General features: G+C 41.2%; 1 protein-coding gene across 4 annotated transcripts in view; it reads right to left on the bottom strand.

Annotated features, from left to right (window-relative positions):
• The window catches only part of LOC122550126 (5'-AMP-activated protein kinase subunit gamma-2-like), a 470860-nt gene that overhangs the window by 57907 nt on the left and 395695 nt on the right, over nucleotides 1-17258 (bottom strand). For all 4 annotated transcript variants that reach the window (XM_043690750.2, XM_043690749.2, XM_043690748.2 and 1 more), the window contains 3 exons: nucleotides 14785-14836; nucleotides 9310-9416; nucleotides 4103-4184 (listed from right to left, as the gene is read on the bottom strand). In XM_043690750.2, coding sequence (XP_043546685.2) covers nucleotides 4103-4184; nucleotides 9310-9416; nucleotides 14785-14836 — 241 coding nt within the window. The remainder of the gene's footprint in view (nucleotides 1-4102; nucleotides 4185-9309; nucleotides 9417-14784; nucleotides 14837-17258) is intronic.

The raw sequence follows: 17258 nt of genomic DNA, 5'->3' as shown, positions 1-17258 counted from the left end.
CTAATACTAGCATCCCACTCCCACCCCCTCAAGCTCCAGCACCTTGCTGTCACCTCAAACTACAAGCTCTGTTTTCACACACTATTGACGGATTTTGCACATACATATATGCATCAAAGGCACCAGGACCATCATGTGTGCCGGTTACTCACGCAAGACAACGTGCAGATGATGACCTCATGCCACAAAGATGCAGCTTAAAGAATAAGCTGGATTGTTTTACTCTAGTGATGGAGAGGGATAAGAGTGCACTACAGGGCAAGAGTTATAGCTGGGGGCAGGGAAATTATGATGCTGTGAGGCATGACTTAGGGTGTGTGGCTTGGAAAAGTAAGCTTCAAGGCAAGGGTGTAATTGATATGTGGAGCTTGTTCAAGGAGCAACTATTGAGTGTCCTTGATAAGTATGTACCCGTCAGACAGGGAGGAAAGGGTCGTGTGAGGGAGCCGTGGTTTAATAAGGAATTGGAATCTCTTGTTAAATGGAAGAGGGCGGCCTATGTAAAGATGAGGCGTGAAGGTTCAATTGGGGCGATTGAGAGTTATAAGGTAGCCAGGAAGGACCTGAAGAGAGAGCTAAGAGCAGCAAGGAGGGGACATGAAAGGTCCTTAGTTGGTAGGATTAGGGAAAACCCAAAGGCTTTCTATAGGTATGTCAGGAATAAAAGAATGATTAGGGTAGGAATAGGTCCAGTCAAGGATAGTAGTGGGAAGTTGCGTGTGGAGGCGGAAGAGATTGGGGAGACACTGAATGAATACTTTTCGTCAGTATTCAATCAGGAACAGGACATTGTTGTCAATGTGAGTACTGAGTCACAATTAAGTAGAATGGATGGCTTTGAGGTATGTAGAGAAGAGGTGTTGGAAATTCTGGAAAGGGTGAAAATAGATAAGTCCCCTGGGCCTGATGGCATTTATCCTAGGATTCTCTGGGAAGCAAGGGAGGAGATTGCAGAGCCATTGGCCTTGATTTTTATGTCCTCGTTGTCTACAGGAATAGTGCCAGAAGATTGGAGGCTAGCAAATGTGGTTCCCTTGTTCAAGAAGGGGAGTATGGATAACCCTAGTAACTATAGGCCGGTGAGTCTCACTTCTGTTGTGGGCAAAATCTTAGAGAGAATTGTAAGGGATAGGATTTATGAACATCTGGATAGGAATAATGTGATCAAGGATAGTCAGCATGGTTTTGTGAAGGGCAGGTCGTGCCTCACAAACCTTATTGAATTCTTTGAGAAGGTGACTAAGGAGGTGGACGAGGGAAAAGCAGTAGATGTGGTGTATATGGATTTTAGTAAGGCGTTTGATAAGGTTCCCCATGATAGACTACTGCAAAAAATACGGAGGTATGGCATTGAGGGCGAGTTGGAGGTTTGGATTAGGAGTTGGCTGGCTGGAAGAAGACAGAGGGTAGTAGTTGATGGCAAAGGTTCATCTTGGAGTGCCGTCACTAGCGGTGTTCCGCAAGGATCTGTTTTGGGACCATTGCTGTTTGTCATTTTTATAAATGACCTGCAGGAGGGGTTAGAAGGTTGGGTGAGCAAGTTTGCGGATGATACAAAAGTCGGAGGAGTTGTAGACAGTGAGGAAGGATGTGGCAGGTTACAGCGGGATATAGATAAGCTGCAGAACTGGGCAGAAAGGTGGCAAATGGAGTTCAATGTAGCTAAGTGTGAGGTGATTCACTTTGGTAAGAGTAATAAAAAGATGGGGTACTGGGCTAACGGTCAGATACTTGGTAGTGTGGATGAGCAGAGGGATCTTGGTGTCCATGTACACAAATCTTTGAAAGTTGCCACCCAGGTAAATAGTGCGGTGAAGAAGGCATATGGCGTACTGGCTTTTATTGGTAGAGGAATTGAGTTCCAGGGTCCTGAGGTCATGATGCAGTTGTATAAGACTCTGGTGCGGCCGCATCTGGAGTATTGTGTGCAATTTTGGTCGCCATACTATAGAAAGGATGTGGAGGCACTGGAACGGGTGCAGAGGAGGTTTACCAGGATGTTGCCTGGTATGGTAGGAAGATCGTATGAGGAAAGGCTGAGGCACTTGGGGTTGTTTTCATTGGAGAAAAGAAGGTTTAGGGGTGACTTGATAGAGGTGTACAAGATGATTAGGGGTTTAGATAGGGTCGACAGTGAGAATCTTTTTCCACGTATGGAGTCAGCTATTACAAGGGGGCATAGCTTTAAATTAAGGGGGGGTAGGTATAGGACAGATGTTAGGGGTAGGTTCTTTACTCAGCGAGTCGTGAGTTCATGGAATGCCCTGCCAGTAGCAGTGGTGGACTCTCCCTCATTATGGGCATTTAAGCGGGCATTGGATAGGCATATGGAGGATAGTGGGCTAGTGTAGGTTAGGTGGGCTTGGATCGGTGCAACATCGAGGGCCGAAGGGCCTGTACTGCGCTGTATTTTTCTATGTTCTATGTTCTAGAACAGTTTTGCAGCATGTACAGTAGATACCCCTAATAACCTGATAAGTTATTCTGCTCTAAGTATTAATAAGTTTCTCTCCAATTATGATATGGAACCTCTAAAACTTAATTCCATAGAGGATGGAAAACCAACATAACCATTAGCTCCTGTCAGTACAATTGCCAATAAATACTATTCAGTTTTTATGTTCAAGTCGATATGCTGTTATTCAGAAATGATAGATAATCTACAAAATACCAATAAGTGTGGGTCCTATAGTAGACATTTTAGTGTTTTACAGAAACACCACATATTCACATTAAAAGCAGAACTTAGACTTTTTCATACACCATCCACTACTTTGTTCAAATACCACTTTCATTTAGTAGGTCAATTCTTTTTAAACTAAAAGATTCCACTAACTAACATCTTTTAAATTTGCCTTTCTTTTCATACTGAAAAAATTTTCAAAACAGTGTGAGATAATTACCAAAGGAACCACGTTGGTGGAGCTGGCAAGATGGACTGTGCAAGTGAAGCTAAACCAATAAAGTCAAAGCATTAACTCGGGCACTACAACTATCATGTCCCCTCACTCCACTAGGCTCATTAAGTCCTCTCAACTTGGTTATCAATGCAACCAAACAGAAGGATGGAGCTAAATGAGAATGTTAAAGAATTCACACGAATAGCGTAGTCCATTCAGCCCTTCCAGGCTAGTCTACGATTTCATTATATCATGACTAATCTGCAACTTAACTCCATCATTCACATGGTTGTATTTTAACACAGGAATCACAGACATGATGTCACAACGTCATGTCATGAAACTCGGATAGGAAAATTGAGAGCATCTCTCAAATAAGCAATTCATCAAACCTAACATTGATGTGGAAGACAAAAAAAAACCTGATGCTATAAGGATATTTCAATCACTTTAATACCAAAAATAGCAAATTCTAACCTGTTTAATTGGCATTCTGAAGTAAACTGTACAACATTTGTAGAGTGAATTAATGAAAGAAGCCATTGTTGGCTGTTCAATAGCAGAAGTTTAAGGCAGAAGATGCTGAAGCCATCAAACACAATGCTCCCTTGGTGTGTATTTCTACTCATAGGGATCCCTATCTCTGAACCAGGAGGTCCACCTTCTTCAGAGGTGAGAGATTAGAAAATCTTATAAAACAGGAATCGCTACGCACAGAAAAAGCACAATTCATCTCATTCGTCATCACATGATACAATAATAATGGGAGTTGTTGCCTAATAACAGCAAACAATCTCTATCAATCAGTAAAAACACACAAACCATGAGAAAACTCTCGCAGTGAAGCTTTTTGGGAAACTGTAGGCCCAAAGTCACCTGCTCCTCAAGCAAACTGCACTTACCACATCGTGCTTCAAATTACACTATCACTCTGCAACCCTTAACCTTACTTCTTTGCAAGAACCTGCCTAATTGCTTCTCAAAAGTATTTAATGTTCCTTGTCCCTCTAGCTATGCTTATAATCTATTACAAATTCTTAATACCCTATCAGTCAGATTAATCACTGGCTTTCCACTCTACATGCCTCAATACTCTACAGGGTACAGAAGCTTCCCTTGATTTAATTGCTATGCTGCATCACTTTATTGCGAGTCTCCAACAATTTGTAATGAACTGCAACTCAATAGATGTATCGACTTACCTACAAAACTCTGTTTCTTACTTTCCCAAAGTGGGGCTGCTCGGACACCATTTGCCACCAAAGCAAAGAAGGCCTTTTTCACCTGAAGAATCAAAGAGCCTGTTAAAACCTTGAGAGAGGCAAAGCAAGCAGCCAATCTGGCTGAACTTGACTCCCTTCTATATAGTTCACCAAAATTAATCCAGGTAGGCTGCACTGTACCTAAAGTTCACGAGAGAGAAAAATGCAGTTATAGAGTCAGAATCAGTTGTACAGCCTGGAAATAGACCCTTCGGTCCAACTCATCCATGCTAACCAGATATCTTAATCTAGTCCCATTTGACAGCATTTAGCCTATATCCTTCTAAACCTTTCCCATCCATATACCTGTCCAAATGTCTTTTAAATGTTGTAATTGTACCAACCTCCACCACTTCCTCTGACAGCTCATTCCACACATTCACCACCCTACGCATGAACATGTTGTCCTTTATGTTCCTTTTAAATCTTTTTCCTTTCACCTTAAACCAATGCCCTCTAGTTCTGGACTCCCTAAGCCTGGCGAAAAGATCTTGGCTATTCACCCAATCAATGCCCCTCATGATTTTATAAACTTCAAAATGGTCATCCCTCAGCCTCCGACATTCCAGGAAAAACATTTCCAGCCTATTCAACCTCTCCCTATAGCTCACATCCTGAAATCTTGCAATATTCTTGCAACTCTTTACTGAACACTTTCAAGTTCAACATCTTTCTTACATCAAGGAGACCAGAATTGAATGCAGTATTCCAAAAGCGGCCTCACCAATGTTGTGTACAACTGCAACATGGCCTCCCAACTCCTACACTCAGTGCACTGACCAATAACGGAATTAATTTTCAAACAATTTAAATAAAGGTACATTCTTTGAACTTAAAGGATAGAGAGGAGGGCCATATCAGATGGGTGTGTGAGAGTGAGCGAGCAAAGTTTTTAATGAGGTCCAAGGCAAATGTGAAGATGTGTGCGCAATTGAGCAGACCAAAACTTCAGAAATGTCATGGTAAATGGAGGGCCAGAGTTAGTCGTGGATTTGAAAATGAAGTTCGAAGTGATTTAGGAGAATGCAATTTCCAAAAGTAGACACAAAGAAGCAGAGTTGGGAGGGACAAGAGGAATTGGGTGGAGTGAGAGACATGCAAGTGGTCAAAGATAGCCTTATCTGTGACTAACATGATGGAAGTAGAGCGGCCAAATGAGATAGCAAATTCAAGGATTAGCTTTGGATATGGGTAGACTCAAACATAAGACATAGGAGTAGGAACAAACCTTATGGCTTGTTGAGTTTGCTCTACCATTCAAGATACCATAGCTAATCTTGGGTTTCAAACCCCACTCTCCTGAGGTATCATAGATCTATCACGGTCTTGAACGCATTCCAAGTAGGGGAAGGGGAAGTGATATGGGAAAGACAAAGATTAAGGAAAGAAGTGAAGAGAAAAGCATGATGAATTCAACTTAATTTTTATGTTTCTTTATTTATATTATTCATCACACCTCATTGAGGATCCCATACGACCATAAGACACAAGAACAGAAATTAGACCATTTAGCCCATCGAGGCTGCTCCACCATTCAATCATGGCTGATAAGTTTCTCAAATCCATTCTCATGTTTTCTCCCCATAACCGAGTATCCCCTTGATACTCGAGAACCTATCTATCTCAGTCTTAAATATACTCAATAACCTGGCCTCCACAGCCTTCTGTGGCAATGAATACTCTAAGCCATTGGGTCTCAGTCTCTCCTACCTTTTTGACTGTTGCTTTTTTGACTGCAAAGCATCAAATTCTCCAATTCACCATCCAAGCTATTCAATTCACAATAACTGCTCCCCTCTATGGACTTTCCAAAATCTAGAGGAGAAAGCAAAATAAACCTAATCTCTCTTCCAAAGACGTTCTGAATACTGGATTCTCTCTTCACAGATACTCCAGTGTTTCCTGGTTTATTTGTCAAAACCTTTACTGGCTTTTCAAATCAGTTAATGATGGGAATGTAACTATTCACTTTATTTGTACCAATTTCAAGGTGGTTTGTCAGTATTGTTACCTAGTTGCATTCTCCAGCCCAGTCCTTTGGGATAGTTTCCATTATTTTATCTTGGATGTTACAGTTACTTGTGGCCAGTTTGTCAACTGAATAGTATTTTCAGTCTCGACACTTTTAATCTACCAGTGTCCTTTGATTCTTTCATAAGGAAAGTCAGTATCCCAGATTTCTTTGCTCCTTCTCTTAACGCATGAATACATGGTACTTCTTTTCAGGGGAAATCTACATTCACTCCCTTACACTACTGTGCTTAGTTCCTCTGCCACACTGATTTCAAACTTTTTTTTGTATTGTTCAATAATTCAACAGCAAGTTAGTAACATCCTTACTAGAAAACATTAATACCTCAGCTATTGGCTTAGCTTACTTGGTAATGTATCACACTGGGGGTCAAAAGGTGGAGAGTGGAACTGTATATCTGGACCTGAGCAGGAGGCAATGGCCTAATGGTATTGATGCCGGTCTGTTAGCTCAGAGACCCGGATGATATTCGGGGGACCTGGGCTCAAATCCCACCATGGCAGATCTTGTAATTTGATTTCAATAAAAATTTGGAACTAAGAGTTTGATGATGACTGTGAAACCATTGTCGATTGTTGGTCATTATGCATCTGGTTTGCTAACGTCCTTTAGGGACATCCTTACCTAGTCTGGTATATGTAACTCCAGACCCACAGTAATGTGGCTGACTCTTAACTGCCTTCTGGGCAATTAGGGATGGGCAATAAATGCTGCCAGTGCCTGACATGCCCATGTCCCATGAAAAATTTAATAAAGAAATGCCACACTACTCAGAAATTTTCTTCAATACTGGCCTTCTCTTATTCCGATGTTCTTTTGTAAATTCAGGTTTTTCCATCTGACCTGTCCATTCAGATTTCAGAGAAACATCCAGTACAACCAGAACATCAACCAAAACTCTTCTAAAGGATGAAGCATTTCTTGCTGAAATGTACTGTGGTCCATCATACTTCATTAACAATTTTGCAAACCAATCCTTTATAAGGGACACAACGGACCAGAAGCTGCCAATCTCAGTATGAAGGAAAAAAATCCCACCAACCCACAGCTTGGCAAACCACACTTAAAAATATGGTAACTTGGTCAACGTTGCATGTTAGTTTACTGCCATTTTAAGTTCTTTTTCCAAAGAGAAGTTTCTCTTCATTCTCCCTCTGTCTGGTGTTAGCAAAGTCCCAAGTTTCTCTAATCTGAAGGCCTGATCTTAGCACTTCTTGAGTTCCGGCCTCTTGTACATCTGTTTTTCACTGTTCCACCACTGATACCCATACTGCTCACTTTCAAAAGCTCTGGCATGGCCTCCCTAAACTACTTCATCCCTCTCTACTCCATTAAGATACTCCTTTAGTGCTACCTCTGTTGACAAGCTCTTAAATTGCCTGTCCTAAAATATTCTTTGTTCATTCACGAGATGAGGGTGTTGCTGGCTAAGCAGCATTTATTGCTCATCCCTAATTGCCCAGAAGGCAGTCAAGAATCACCACACTGATGTGGGCTTGGAGTCACATGTAGGCCAGATCAGGTAAGGGAAGGATGGCAGTTTCCTTCACTAAATGTCATTAATGAACCAGATAGGTTGTTCAAACAATCGACAATGGGATTCATGGTCATCATTAGATTCTTAATTCCAAATTTTTTTCTATTTTTATTGAATTCAAATTTCACCATCCGCCGTGGCGGGATTTGAATCCGAGTCCCCAGAACATTATCTGGCCCTCTGGATTAACAGTCCAGCGATAATACCATTAGGCCATTGACTCCCAAATGTGTCCATCAAATCTTTTCTGACAACACTTCTGTGAGGTGCCTTGCGAAGTTTCACTATTTTAAGAGTACTATATAAATGCCAGTTATACAGTCATACAGACGTACAGCACAGAAACACACTCTTTGGTCCAATTCATCCATGCTGACCAGATATCCCAACCCAATCTAGTTCCACCTGCCAGCACCCAGCCAATATCTCTCCACACCCTTCCTATTCATATACCCATCCAAATGTCTTTTAAATGTTGCAATCGCACTAGCCTCCACCTCTGGCAGCTCATTCCATACACGTACCACCATCTGTGTGAAAAGGTTGCTGCTTAGGTCTCTTTTATATATTTTCCCTCTCACCATAAACCTATGCCCTCTAGTTCTGGACTCCCCAGTCCAGGGAAGAGACTTTTTCTATTTATCCTATCCATGCCCCTCATGATTTATATACCTCTATAAGGTCATCCCACAGCCTCTGACACTCCAGGAAAACAGCCCTAGCCTATTCAACCTCTCCCGAAAACTTAAATCCTCCAACCCTGGCAACATCCTTGTAAATCTTTTCTGAACACTTTCACAACATCCTTCCAATAGGAAGATGAGAATATTCCGAAAGTAGCCTAACCAATGTCTTCTACAGCCGCAACATGACGTCCCAACTCCTGTACTCAATACTCTGACCAATAAAGGAAAGCATATCAAACGCTGCCTTCACTATCCTATCTACCTGTGACTCCACTTTCAAGAAACAATGAACTTGCACTCCAAAGTCTCTTTGGTCAGCAACACTCCCTAGGACCTTACCATTAAGTGTATATGTCCAGCTAAGATTTGCTTTCCCAAAATGCAGCACCTCACATTTATCTAAATTGGCCCATCTGATCAAGATCCTGTTGTAATCGGAGGTAACCTTCTTCACTGTCCACTACACCTCCAATTTTGGTGTAATCTGCAAACTTAATAACTGTACCTCTTATGCTCACATCCAAATCATTTATATAAATGACGAAAAGCAGTGGATCCAGCACTGATCCTTGTGTCACTCCACTGGTCATAGGCCTCCAGTCTGAAAAAGATCCCTCCACCATGACCCTCTGTTGTTGTTGTTGTTGTTGTTAAGCACTCTCCTTTGACAGCTTGCTTAATCACCACCCAGGAAAACCACCAAACAGCAAATTGCAGATATAAACTACAACCCAAGCCTCTGTGTACTTAGGATTGTTACTGTACCAGCTCCAGGTGACACATCAGGAAACACTTCAAAACATAATCAACAATAATAACATAATGAACATGATTTATAGCTGCCCAGATCCTCACAATGAGACATAAGACTTAAATAAACACAGAATCTTACTTGCAATGAAGTGTCAAATACAACAAGCTTTGAGCTGGTGGGGACGATGTCATAGCACTTGTGGGATTTCATAAACCTCATATAAATATCACTGTCAGATTCTTCAGCTGTTAAAGAAAGAGAAAGAGAGGTTACAGTGTGGAAAGGACATTCCTTCAGCATCTGAACAGCATGACAGGCTGAATTATGAACAAAAATAACCATCAACCCACATCACCAATAACCTAGACTATCCTTGTTGCAAAATACAATTGGTTCAAAACAAATGCTTTCCCTACCCACTGCAGAGATACGTGAAGATGTTGCAGCAATCTATGTCTGAGCAGACTGAACTAAAAAGACAGAACTTACTCCAAAAAGCCAACAGGTACCAATATCTCACTCCAACCCTCCCAATGCGTATCAGGAGACACTTGACTCAAGGACAGAGTGGAGTGAGAGATGTGGAGGAAGATCCATCCCAGGACAGGTCACAGTATCGACATCAATAGTAACAGACTGCTCAGGTTTCCCTTCTAACTCAGTCAAGGTCACAGAGTTTAACAGCTGCTCTCCTTTGCGTGCACAAAGCAGTTTTAGACATAGTAACCTCCTGACTTCCACAACCACAAAGCAGATATGATGGATGACAAAGCAGAATACTGTCGATTAGATGTCAGGAGGGGGTCTACTTTTCATTATGGTATTGCACACGATCTTTCAGCCAAGATGTTAAACGGAGGCACCTCCTGCCTTCTCAGGTGGATACAGATCCCATGGTACCACTGTGAAGAGGAGCAGAGGATTTTTCTGCAACGCCTCATCCCTCAACCAAATAAACTATTTGTCAACCACAAAAAACAGGTTCTCTCATGGATTGTTACATTGCTGCACAAAGATTAACTGGTGTTTCACATTACAGCTGTGACTACACTACTGGCTGTAAAGTGCTTTGAGTCATCTTGGAATTGTGAAAGGCTCCATAGGAATGCAACACATTTTTAAAAAAAACATTGCTCTCTCAGTCAACATGGAACAGGTGACCTGATTGTCAGCATCATTGTGGTTGTGGGCTCATGCTGTGCATAATTTGTCTATCACATTTTTTCCTTGGAACAGTGAAGTGATGTGGTACATACTCAGGTTGCGAAAGTCAGAGATGCTCATGGTTTCAGAAAAGACTCCAAAACATTGTCACTTTTTTTCTGTATATCACAAAGGTTTATTGACATGATATTATGAGTGGATAGTCTTTAAAATGATTGGCACTTTTGGGAAATGCAGTGAGTTGTCTAAAACTCCCTGACAGCACATCACACAGAAGACTGAATTAATTCAACAGATTTGAAATTAAAGGCAAGGTAGCAAATTGGATTAAAGATGATTAGAATGGAGGAGAATGACCAGAACATGAAATGTCAGCTCCTCAGAGTAAACAGGAGACTAGAGATTCCACTAGTTCTGTTCTGAAGCCATTTCTATTCACTGTCTGTGTATCTAAATCAGAGCAAATGTATACAGACCAGTGCTAGAACAGTGGAGGCAATTTGGGGTTTTCAGAATGCTAACTGACATGAGGAACCTCAAACACAGAAAAACTTGCTTTGATTAGAATGGAAAGGAATTTGAGTCATCACTTAATTGAGATATGAGAGTTTAGGTGGGGATGGATATTAAAAACAGACTTTCTGGTGTTTGAAAGATCCAAAACAATTAGACTTTGATATGACATCAACGTAACAGATTTATGAGAGTGAACAGGAGAAACATGTTTACAAAGAGGCACCTAAAATGATCAAAGCAGAGATGACCCCAACACATATACAGTGGTTAAAGAGAAGAGGAACAGGAAATATAGGGCCAGACGAAGAATCCAAAATTAATGCAACTGCTCATCCGTGCGATGAACACTACACATTGGGGTTTGTTCTCAATGTAATTCTATGTTACTTTATTTTTGTCATGTCAGTCTATTTTTGTAAATAAAGTGATGAGTCAGGTGTGACTCATGTTAAAAATGAGAAAAATCCCCATGTAATTCTAAATCTGGGGTAAGATGGTTATTCTTCACAAAAAAACATGACAATAATTGATCTCAATGTGGGGAACAATGAGGGAAAGTTTTCTTTTATAAATTACATTAACTGCTACTTTTCCACAACTGAATTTGAGTGGATTTTTGTTCAAAATCACTTAAAAGCAAATATCTTTTCTGGAGATGGTTTCAAGGTTTGGAAATCAAAAAATAATAAAAGGGATCATTATGTAAACCTACTGGAGACCACATTATGTAAACCACATGTGGATGGAGTCCAAAAGTTGTGGATATAACATAGCCCCTGAAGCCTACTGTGGTGAGCACTCATAGCCCCAGTTGCATAAAATCTTAGTAGTAGGTTACCTTAGAGCCAGATTACAGCTAATGAGGTCAAGCAGAATTCTGAGGTGTGCCTCAATAAAAGGAATGATGGATTGCACTAACAGCACATAATGACTGGACCACTTGGATGAAACATCAGATAGCAGTCAAGTATCTATGAAACCTTAATCTAGCACGAGTCAGCATCGTCAGGAGATTCAATGGTGAAACAGCAGTCACATATTTAAATACAACTACTTTACGCTGGACTGGGGGACAAAGTCAGAAGTCACACAACATCAGGTTATAGTGCAGTGCACCTGACAAAGGGGCTCAATTCCGAAAGCTTATGAGATTTCAAATAAACCTGGTGTCCTGTGACTTCTGACTTTGTGCAACATTTTAGGAAGAGGAGATAATAAACCTGCTGTTGAGAAATCACAAATTTGATCAATTTCTGCCAGAGAAGACCTCTGAAGCTTTACTTTCGATGAATTCAGGGGAGCATCGGCTGAACAAAAAGTAAATTACTCGATTACATTTCCATAACATACTAATCTCTTTGGGTAATTCTTTCAATCTGATGTGGCTACTTCGTGCTAAGCTCCTCTGTCGATTCTAAGCACAGGATCCAAATAAACCAAGTCACTTCATATTTGGTCCTCTAGCACAGAAATATTGATTACATTTAATGCAGCATTCAGAAATGGGGAGCAAGTGGATAATATAATTGATTGACAGAGTGTCTCACTACCATCTCATCTCCTGAGAAAAGCACATTTTTGAAATCAATCACTGTCCTTCAGTTACAGTCAGGCATTTCCTTTCATATCTTCCCCCCAACTTGGATCGATACTGCTGAATGAACAATTTATTCATTTTCATTTATTCATGTAAACATTTTTAAACCAGACACCATTTTTAATCCATTGTGCCCACAGAATTCCAGAACAAAATGTACTGGCATTCCAGCTGAAGGTTTCTCAAGATGGAACAGTGATAAAAGTGAATTTGAAGACAGAATAAATGGCACATTAAATGTCAGAAAACACTTGTGAATGCAAAGGATGAAAATATAAATCTTAAAACGCCGTATATAGCATCTGCTTGAAGTTGACTTTTGTTATTTAATCCTAAATTAAATTCACTTCACACACACACACAAAACCACATTTCCAATGAAGAAATGAAATTAATCCCTATTCAAAAGCTAACCTTTATGTTAAGTTAACCTTGCCTAACCATTTTCGGCCTTATAATTTCGAATCAAACATAACCAATTTTAGTTTCAAAAACATGTTTTTTAAAATCACAGAGAATAGGTTTGGCACTAACCCGACCTTCACACAACAAAATAGGTGTCGTGCTTTGGAATGACATAGCACTTTTTAATAAATGTTTGCCTGCAATGCCCACCTCTGGGGATTGACTCAGAGCTAATGATTGCCTTAGCATTTTGCAAAGTCTGCGTTGTGTTATTTCTTAATTTTCCATTCTTTTAAACATACAGCCTTATAAAAGCAGCAGTTTCATCTAATACCTTACTGCTTAATCATTTGCTTTCATTTCACAACTTCAGAGGAAAATGTAAAAGGCCCCGTCTGAGCAAACTACACAATTAGCCTTCTTACCCATTATTTGTTAGACTTTACATAATCACATCCCTTCCTTCCAATTAAAATTCACAGTTCTTACTCAAACATCGCAACAGGGCTAACAACAGGATACAGTAGTGGCCATCAGGACATTGCAAGACAAAGTCAAACAGATGAACGAAACAGATGAACCCTTTTGATGTTCAGCAAGCATATTTCTACAGATCTGTACATTAACTAGAAACCTCAAGGAATTTGGGAAATTATACCTCAGACTGCATTAAAAGAGTACTCCAAGAGTCACATTCTGCAAATGGTGTTTACATACGTGAATGGATAGGGGACATATTGATCGATATTAATAGGATTGGGAAAGGGACAGGAAGAAGAGATGAAGAAACACATGAAGCATGATCAGGACTAAAGGTCACAAATTCGTAGTAAATCACTCTCCCAGGATGCCAACACACTTTTTATACCAAATATCGGTCAGCCATGTTCACACATGCATATTGCTGAAGTAACAGATATTTGGAGTTTGAGCCAACGATGTTTATAACAGATATAGAACATAGAAAAATACAGCGCAGTACAGGCCCTTTGGCCCTCGATGTTGCGCCGATCCAAGCCCACCTAACCTACACTAGCCCACTATCCTCCATATGCCTATCCAATGCCCATTTAAATGCCCATAAAGAGGGAGAGTCCACCACTGCTACTGGCAGGGCATTCCATGAACTCACGACTCGCTGAGTAAAGAATCTACCCCTAACATCTGTCCTATACCTACCACCCCTTAATTTAAAGCTATGCCCCCTTGTAATAGCTGACTCCATACGTGGAAAAAGGTTCTCATGGTCAACCCTATCTAAACCCCTAATCATCTTGTACACCTCTATCAAGTCACCCCTAAACCTTCTTTTCTGCAATGAAAACAGCCCCAAGTGCCTCAACCTTTCCTCATACGATCTTCCTACCATACCAGGCAACATCCTGGTAAACCTCCTCTGCACCCGTTCCAGTGCCTCCACATCCTTCCTATAGTATGGCGACCAAAACTGCACACAATACTCCAGATGCGGCCGCACCAGACCTCAGGGCTCCGGAACTCAATTCCTCTACCAATAAAAGCCAGTACGCCATATGCCTTCTTCACCGCACTATTTACCTGGGTGGCAACTTTTAGAGATCTGTGTACATGGACACCAAGGGAGGAGGGAAAGAGTGTGTTGAGGGAGGGGGGGGAAAAAAAGTGTGTTGAGGGAGGGGGGAAAGAGTGTGTTTGAGGGAGAATGTTTTGAAGGAGGGGAAGTGATGGGGGTGATAGTGATTGGGGGATAGAGATAGGAATGGAGATGGGAAGAATTAAAAGAGGAAAATGAAAAAGAACAAAAGAGAGTGAGAGGAGAAGCTTTAAATAACTCTGATCTGCGGGGCGAATACTCAGATCCAACGCCAAGTGTCCAAGCTGCCCTGTGAACTGATCCCACTTGCCCCTGGGCTAGGCTGGCGGTTGCCTGTTGGGGGGAGGAGGAATCTCACCTTCATCCTCTAGCTCCAGCTTCTCCAGCATACCTTCCACCGAGCCTTGTACCTGCGGGAGGAGGGACAGCAACAGCAGGGAGGGGAAAGCAGAAACAAGAGAGATGGTTACAATATATGATTTGTATGTTGGTCTGTGTGTGAAATGTGTCCGAGCAGCGCAAATCCTCCCTCCTCCCCCGAGGCCCTCCCTCCACTCCACTGTCGGCGATCGATTCCTTCAGTCTGAGAGCAGACTTAGCAACGGAATAGACCACCCACCACGCTCAGGAGGTGGGGGGGGGGGAACCTTGTGGAGAATATTTCCTTCTTTATAGAGCAACTGCTTTATAACTAATATAATTATGTGACAATTATTCCTGATTTTTTTTAGTTAGTTGTCGTTTACCGCATTCGTAGGTCGACCCTTTTGGAAGAAAATAAGAATAAATGTTGTTTAATTCCCCCCCCCCCCCCCCCCCGTCCACATACGACGCCGACATTGGAACAGTCCGATTTGCTGCAGTCAGAATGTGAGAAACTTTACCTGGAGCTGGCTCCTTAGGATTGAGATATATAACATTACTTAACATTGCACACTGTGCTAAATATATTGCATGTTGCATTAAATAAAATGTACAATACATTAGCATTTTTAATTATATTGCATACATTATACACTGCACCAAAATATATTGAAACTTTTTTTCATTAAGAGTGCTGAGAATATGAAACTCACCACGCAGAGTGGTGAAGGGAGTAGTAACTAGATAACCACAGCAGGGAGAAACTATGCAGTGTTGAATGTGAATTAGGAAAGATTAAGGGATGTTGTTAGCCAGCCCAATATTTATTGCCCCTCCGAAGTTGTCCTTCTGGGAGGTGCTGGTGATTTGTTTGAATTGTTGCAGTCCATATGGTGTAGGAACATCCATGGTGCTGTTAGGAAGGAAGTTCCAGCATATTGGGTTAGCACTGCTGCCTCTCAGTGCCAGGGACCCGATTCAATTCCAGCCTCAGGCGACTTTCTGTGTGGAGTTTGCACACTCTCCCAGTGTCTGCCTGGGTTTCCTCCAGGTCTTCCAGTTTCCTCCCACTGTCCAAAGATGTGCACGTTTGGTGAATTGGCCAAGCTAAATTGCCCATAGTGTTCACGGATGTGTAAGTGAGATGCAATAGTCAGTGGTAAATGTAGAGTAATAGGGTAGGAGAATGGGTCTGGGTGGGTTCTCTTCAGAGGTTGGTACGGACTTGTTGGGCCAAAGGGCCTGTTTCCACACTGTAGGGATTCTATGATATTGACTCATCCACAAAGCAAAAAAATGGTGATATATTTCCAAGACAGGACAATACATGGCTAGAAGGGGAACTTGCATTTTTTGGTGCTTGCATACATCAGCTACCCTTGGTATGGATTTGGAAGTTGATGTTGAAGGAGCCTTAGTGAGTTCTTGCAGGGTAACCTGCAAACATTGCTGCCATGATGAATGGAGTCAATATTTATCATTAATGTTTAGGATGGAAGGGGTACTAAACAAGAGGTCTGCTTTGTATGGGTTAGTATGGAGTTTCATGAGTGTTGTTGAAACTGCACTCTCCAAAGCAAGTGGGGAATATTCCGTCACGTTCCTGACTTATGCCTTGTAGATGGTGGATAACTCTGGGGAATCAGGAGGTGGATTATTTGCCACAGAGTTCCCAACCTTATAACTTCCTCTTGTAACTATATTATTAACATGGCTATTCTAATTCAGTTTCTGGTTAATGGCAAAACCTAGGATATTGATAGTTGGGGATTCAATGTTAATGCCGTTGAATATCAATAAAATAAGGTTAGATTCTCTCTTGTTGAAGATGGACATTTCTTGGCACTTGTGTAGCACAGATATTATTTGCCACTCCTGAACTCAAACCTGAATATTGTCTATATCCCGCTCCATGTGGAGACAAATACTCAGTATCAGAGAAGCCACGGATAGCCCATAAAAAATGACATGGATGGCTTTGATAGAATTGCCTGTTTCTGTGTCAATTGCCAAACCCCATCGCAATATTGTATCATGCATCAAATACATTTTATACTGCCTAGATATAATAACATACTGCATTAAATATGTTGTATATTTCATTTTTAAAAATTGCACAATACACTAAAGTACATGCATATAAACAGTGCATTAGACGACAGAAATATAAAAGGGGTTGGTTAGCTCAGATGCTTCGTGATGTGGAGTGATGCCAGCAATGTGGGTTCAATTCCTGCACCAGCTGAAGGTATCATGTGGGACTTCTTCTCCCTCACTTGAGGTGTGGTGACCCTCAGGTTAAACTATCAGTTATCTCTCTTTAGTGAGACTGTTTGGCAACTTTACCTTTTTTTAAATTCAAAAGCACTTCATTAGTGTTAGTTTGTGCATTATTTACCTGAACACCAGGACCATAGATACCAAAAAGGAAATTAACAACATTATCACTTCTATGATCAGACACAGTAA

This window comes from Chiloscyllium plagiosum, unplaced genomic scaffold, assembly GCF_037043375.1.
Source record: "Chiloscyllium plagiosum isolate Xiang-an unplaced genomic scaffold, Cpla_swu_hap1 HiC_scaffold_5, whole genome shotgun sequence".
NCBI classification, from domain to species: Eukaryota; Metazoa; Chordata; class Chondrichthyes; order Orectolobiformes; family Hemiscylliidae; genus Chiloscyllium; species Chiloscyllium plagiosum.
This window is presented reverse-complemented; position numbering and strand designations above follow the sequence as displayed.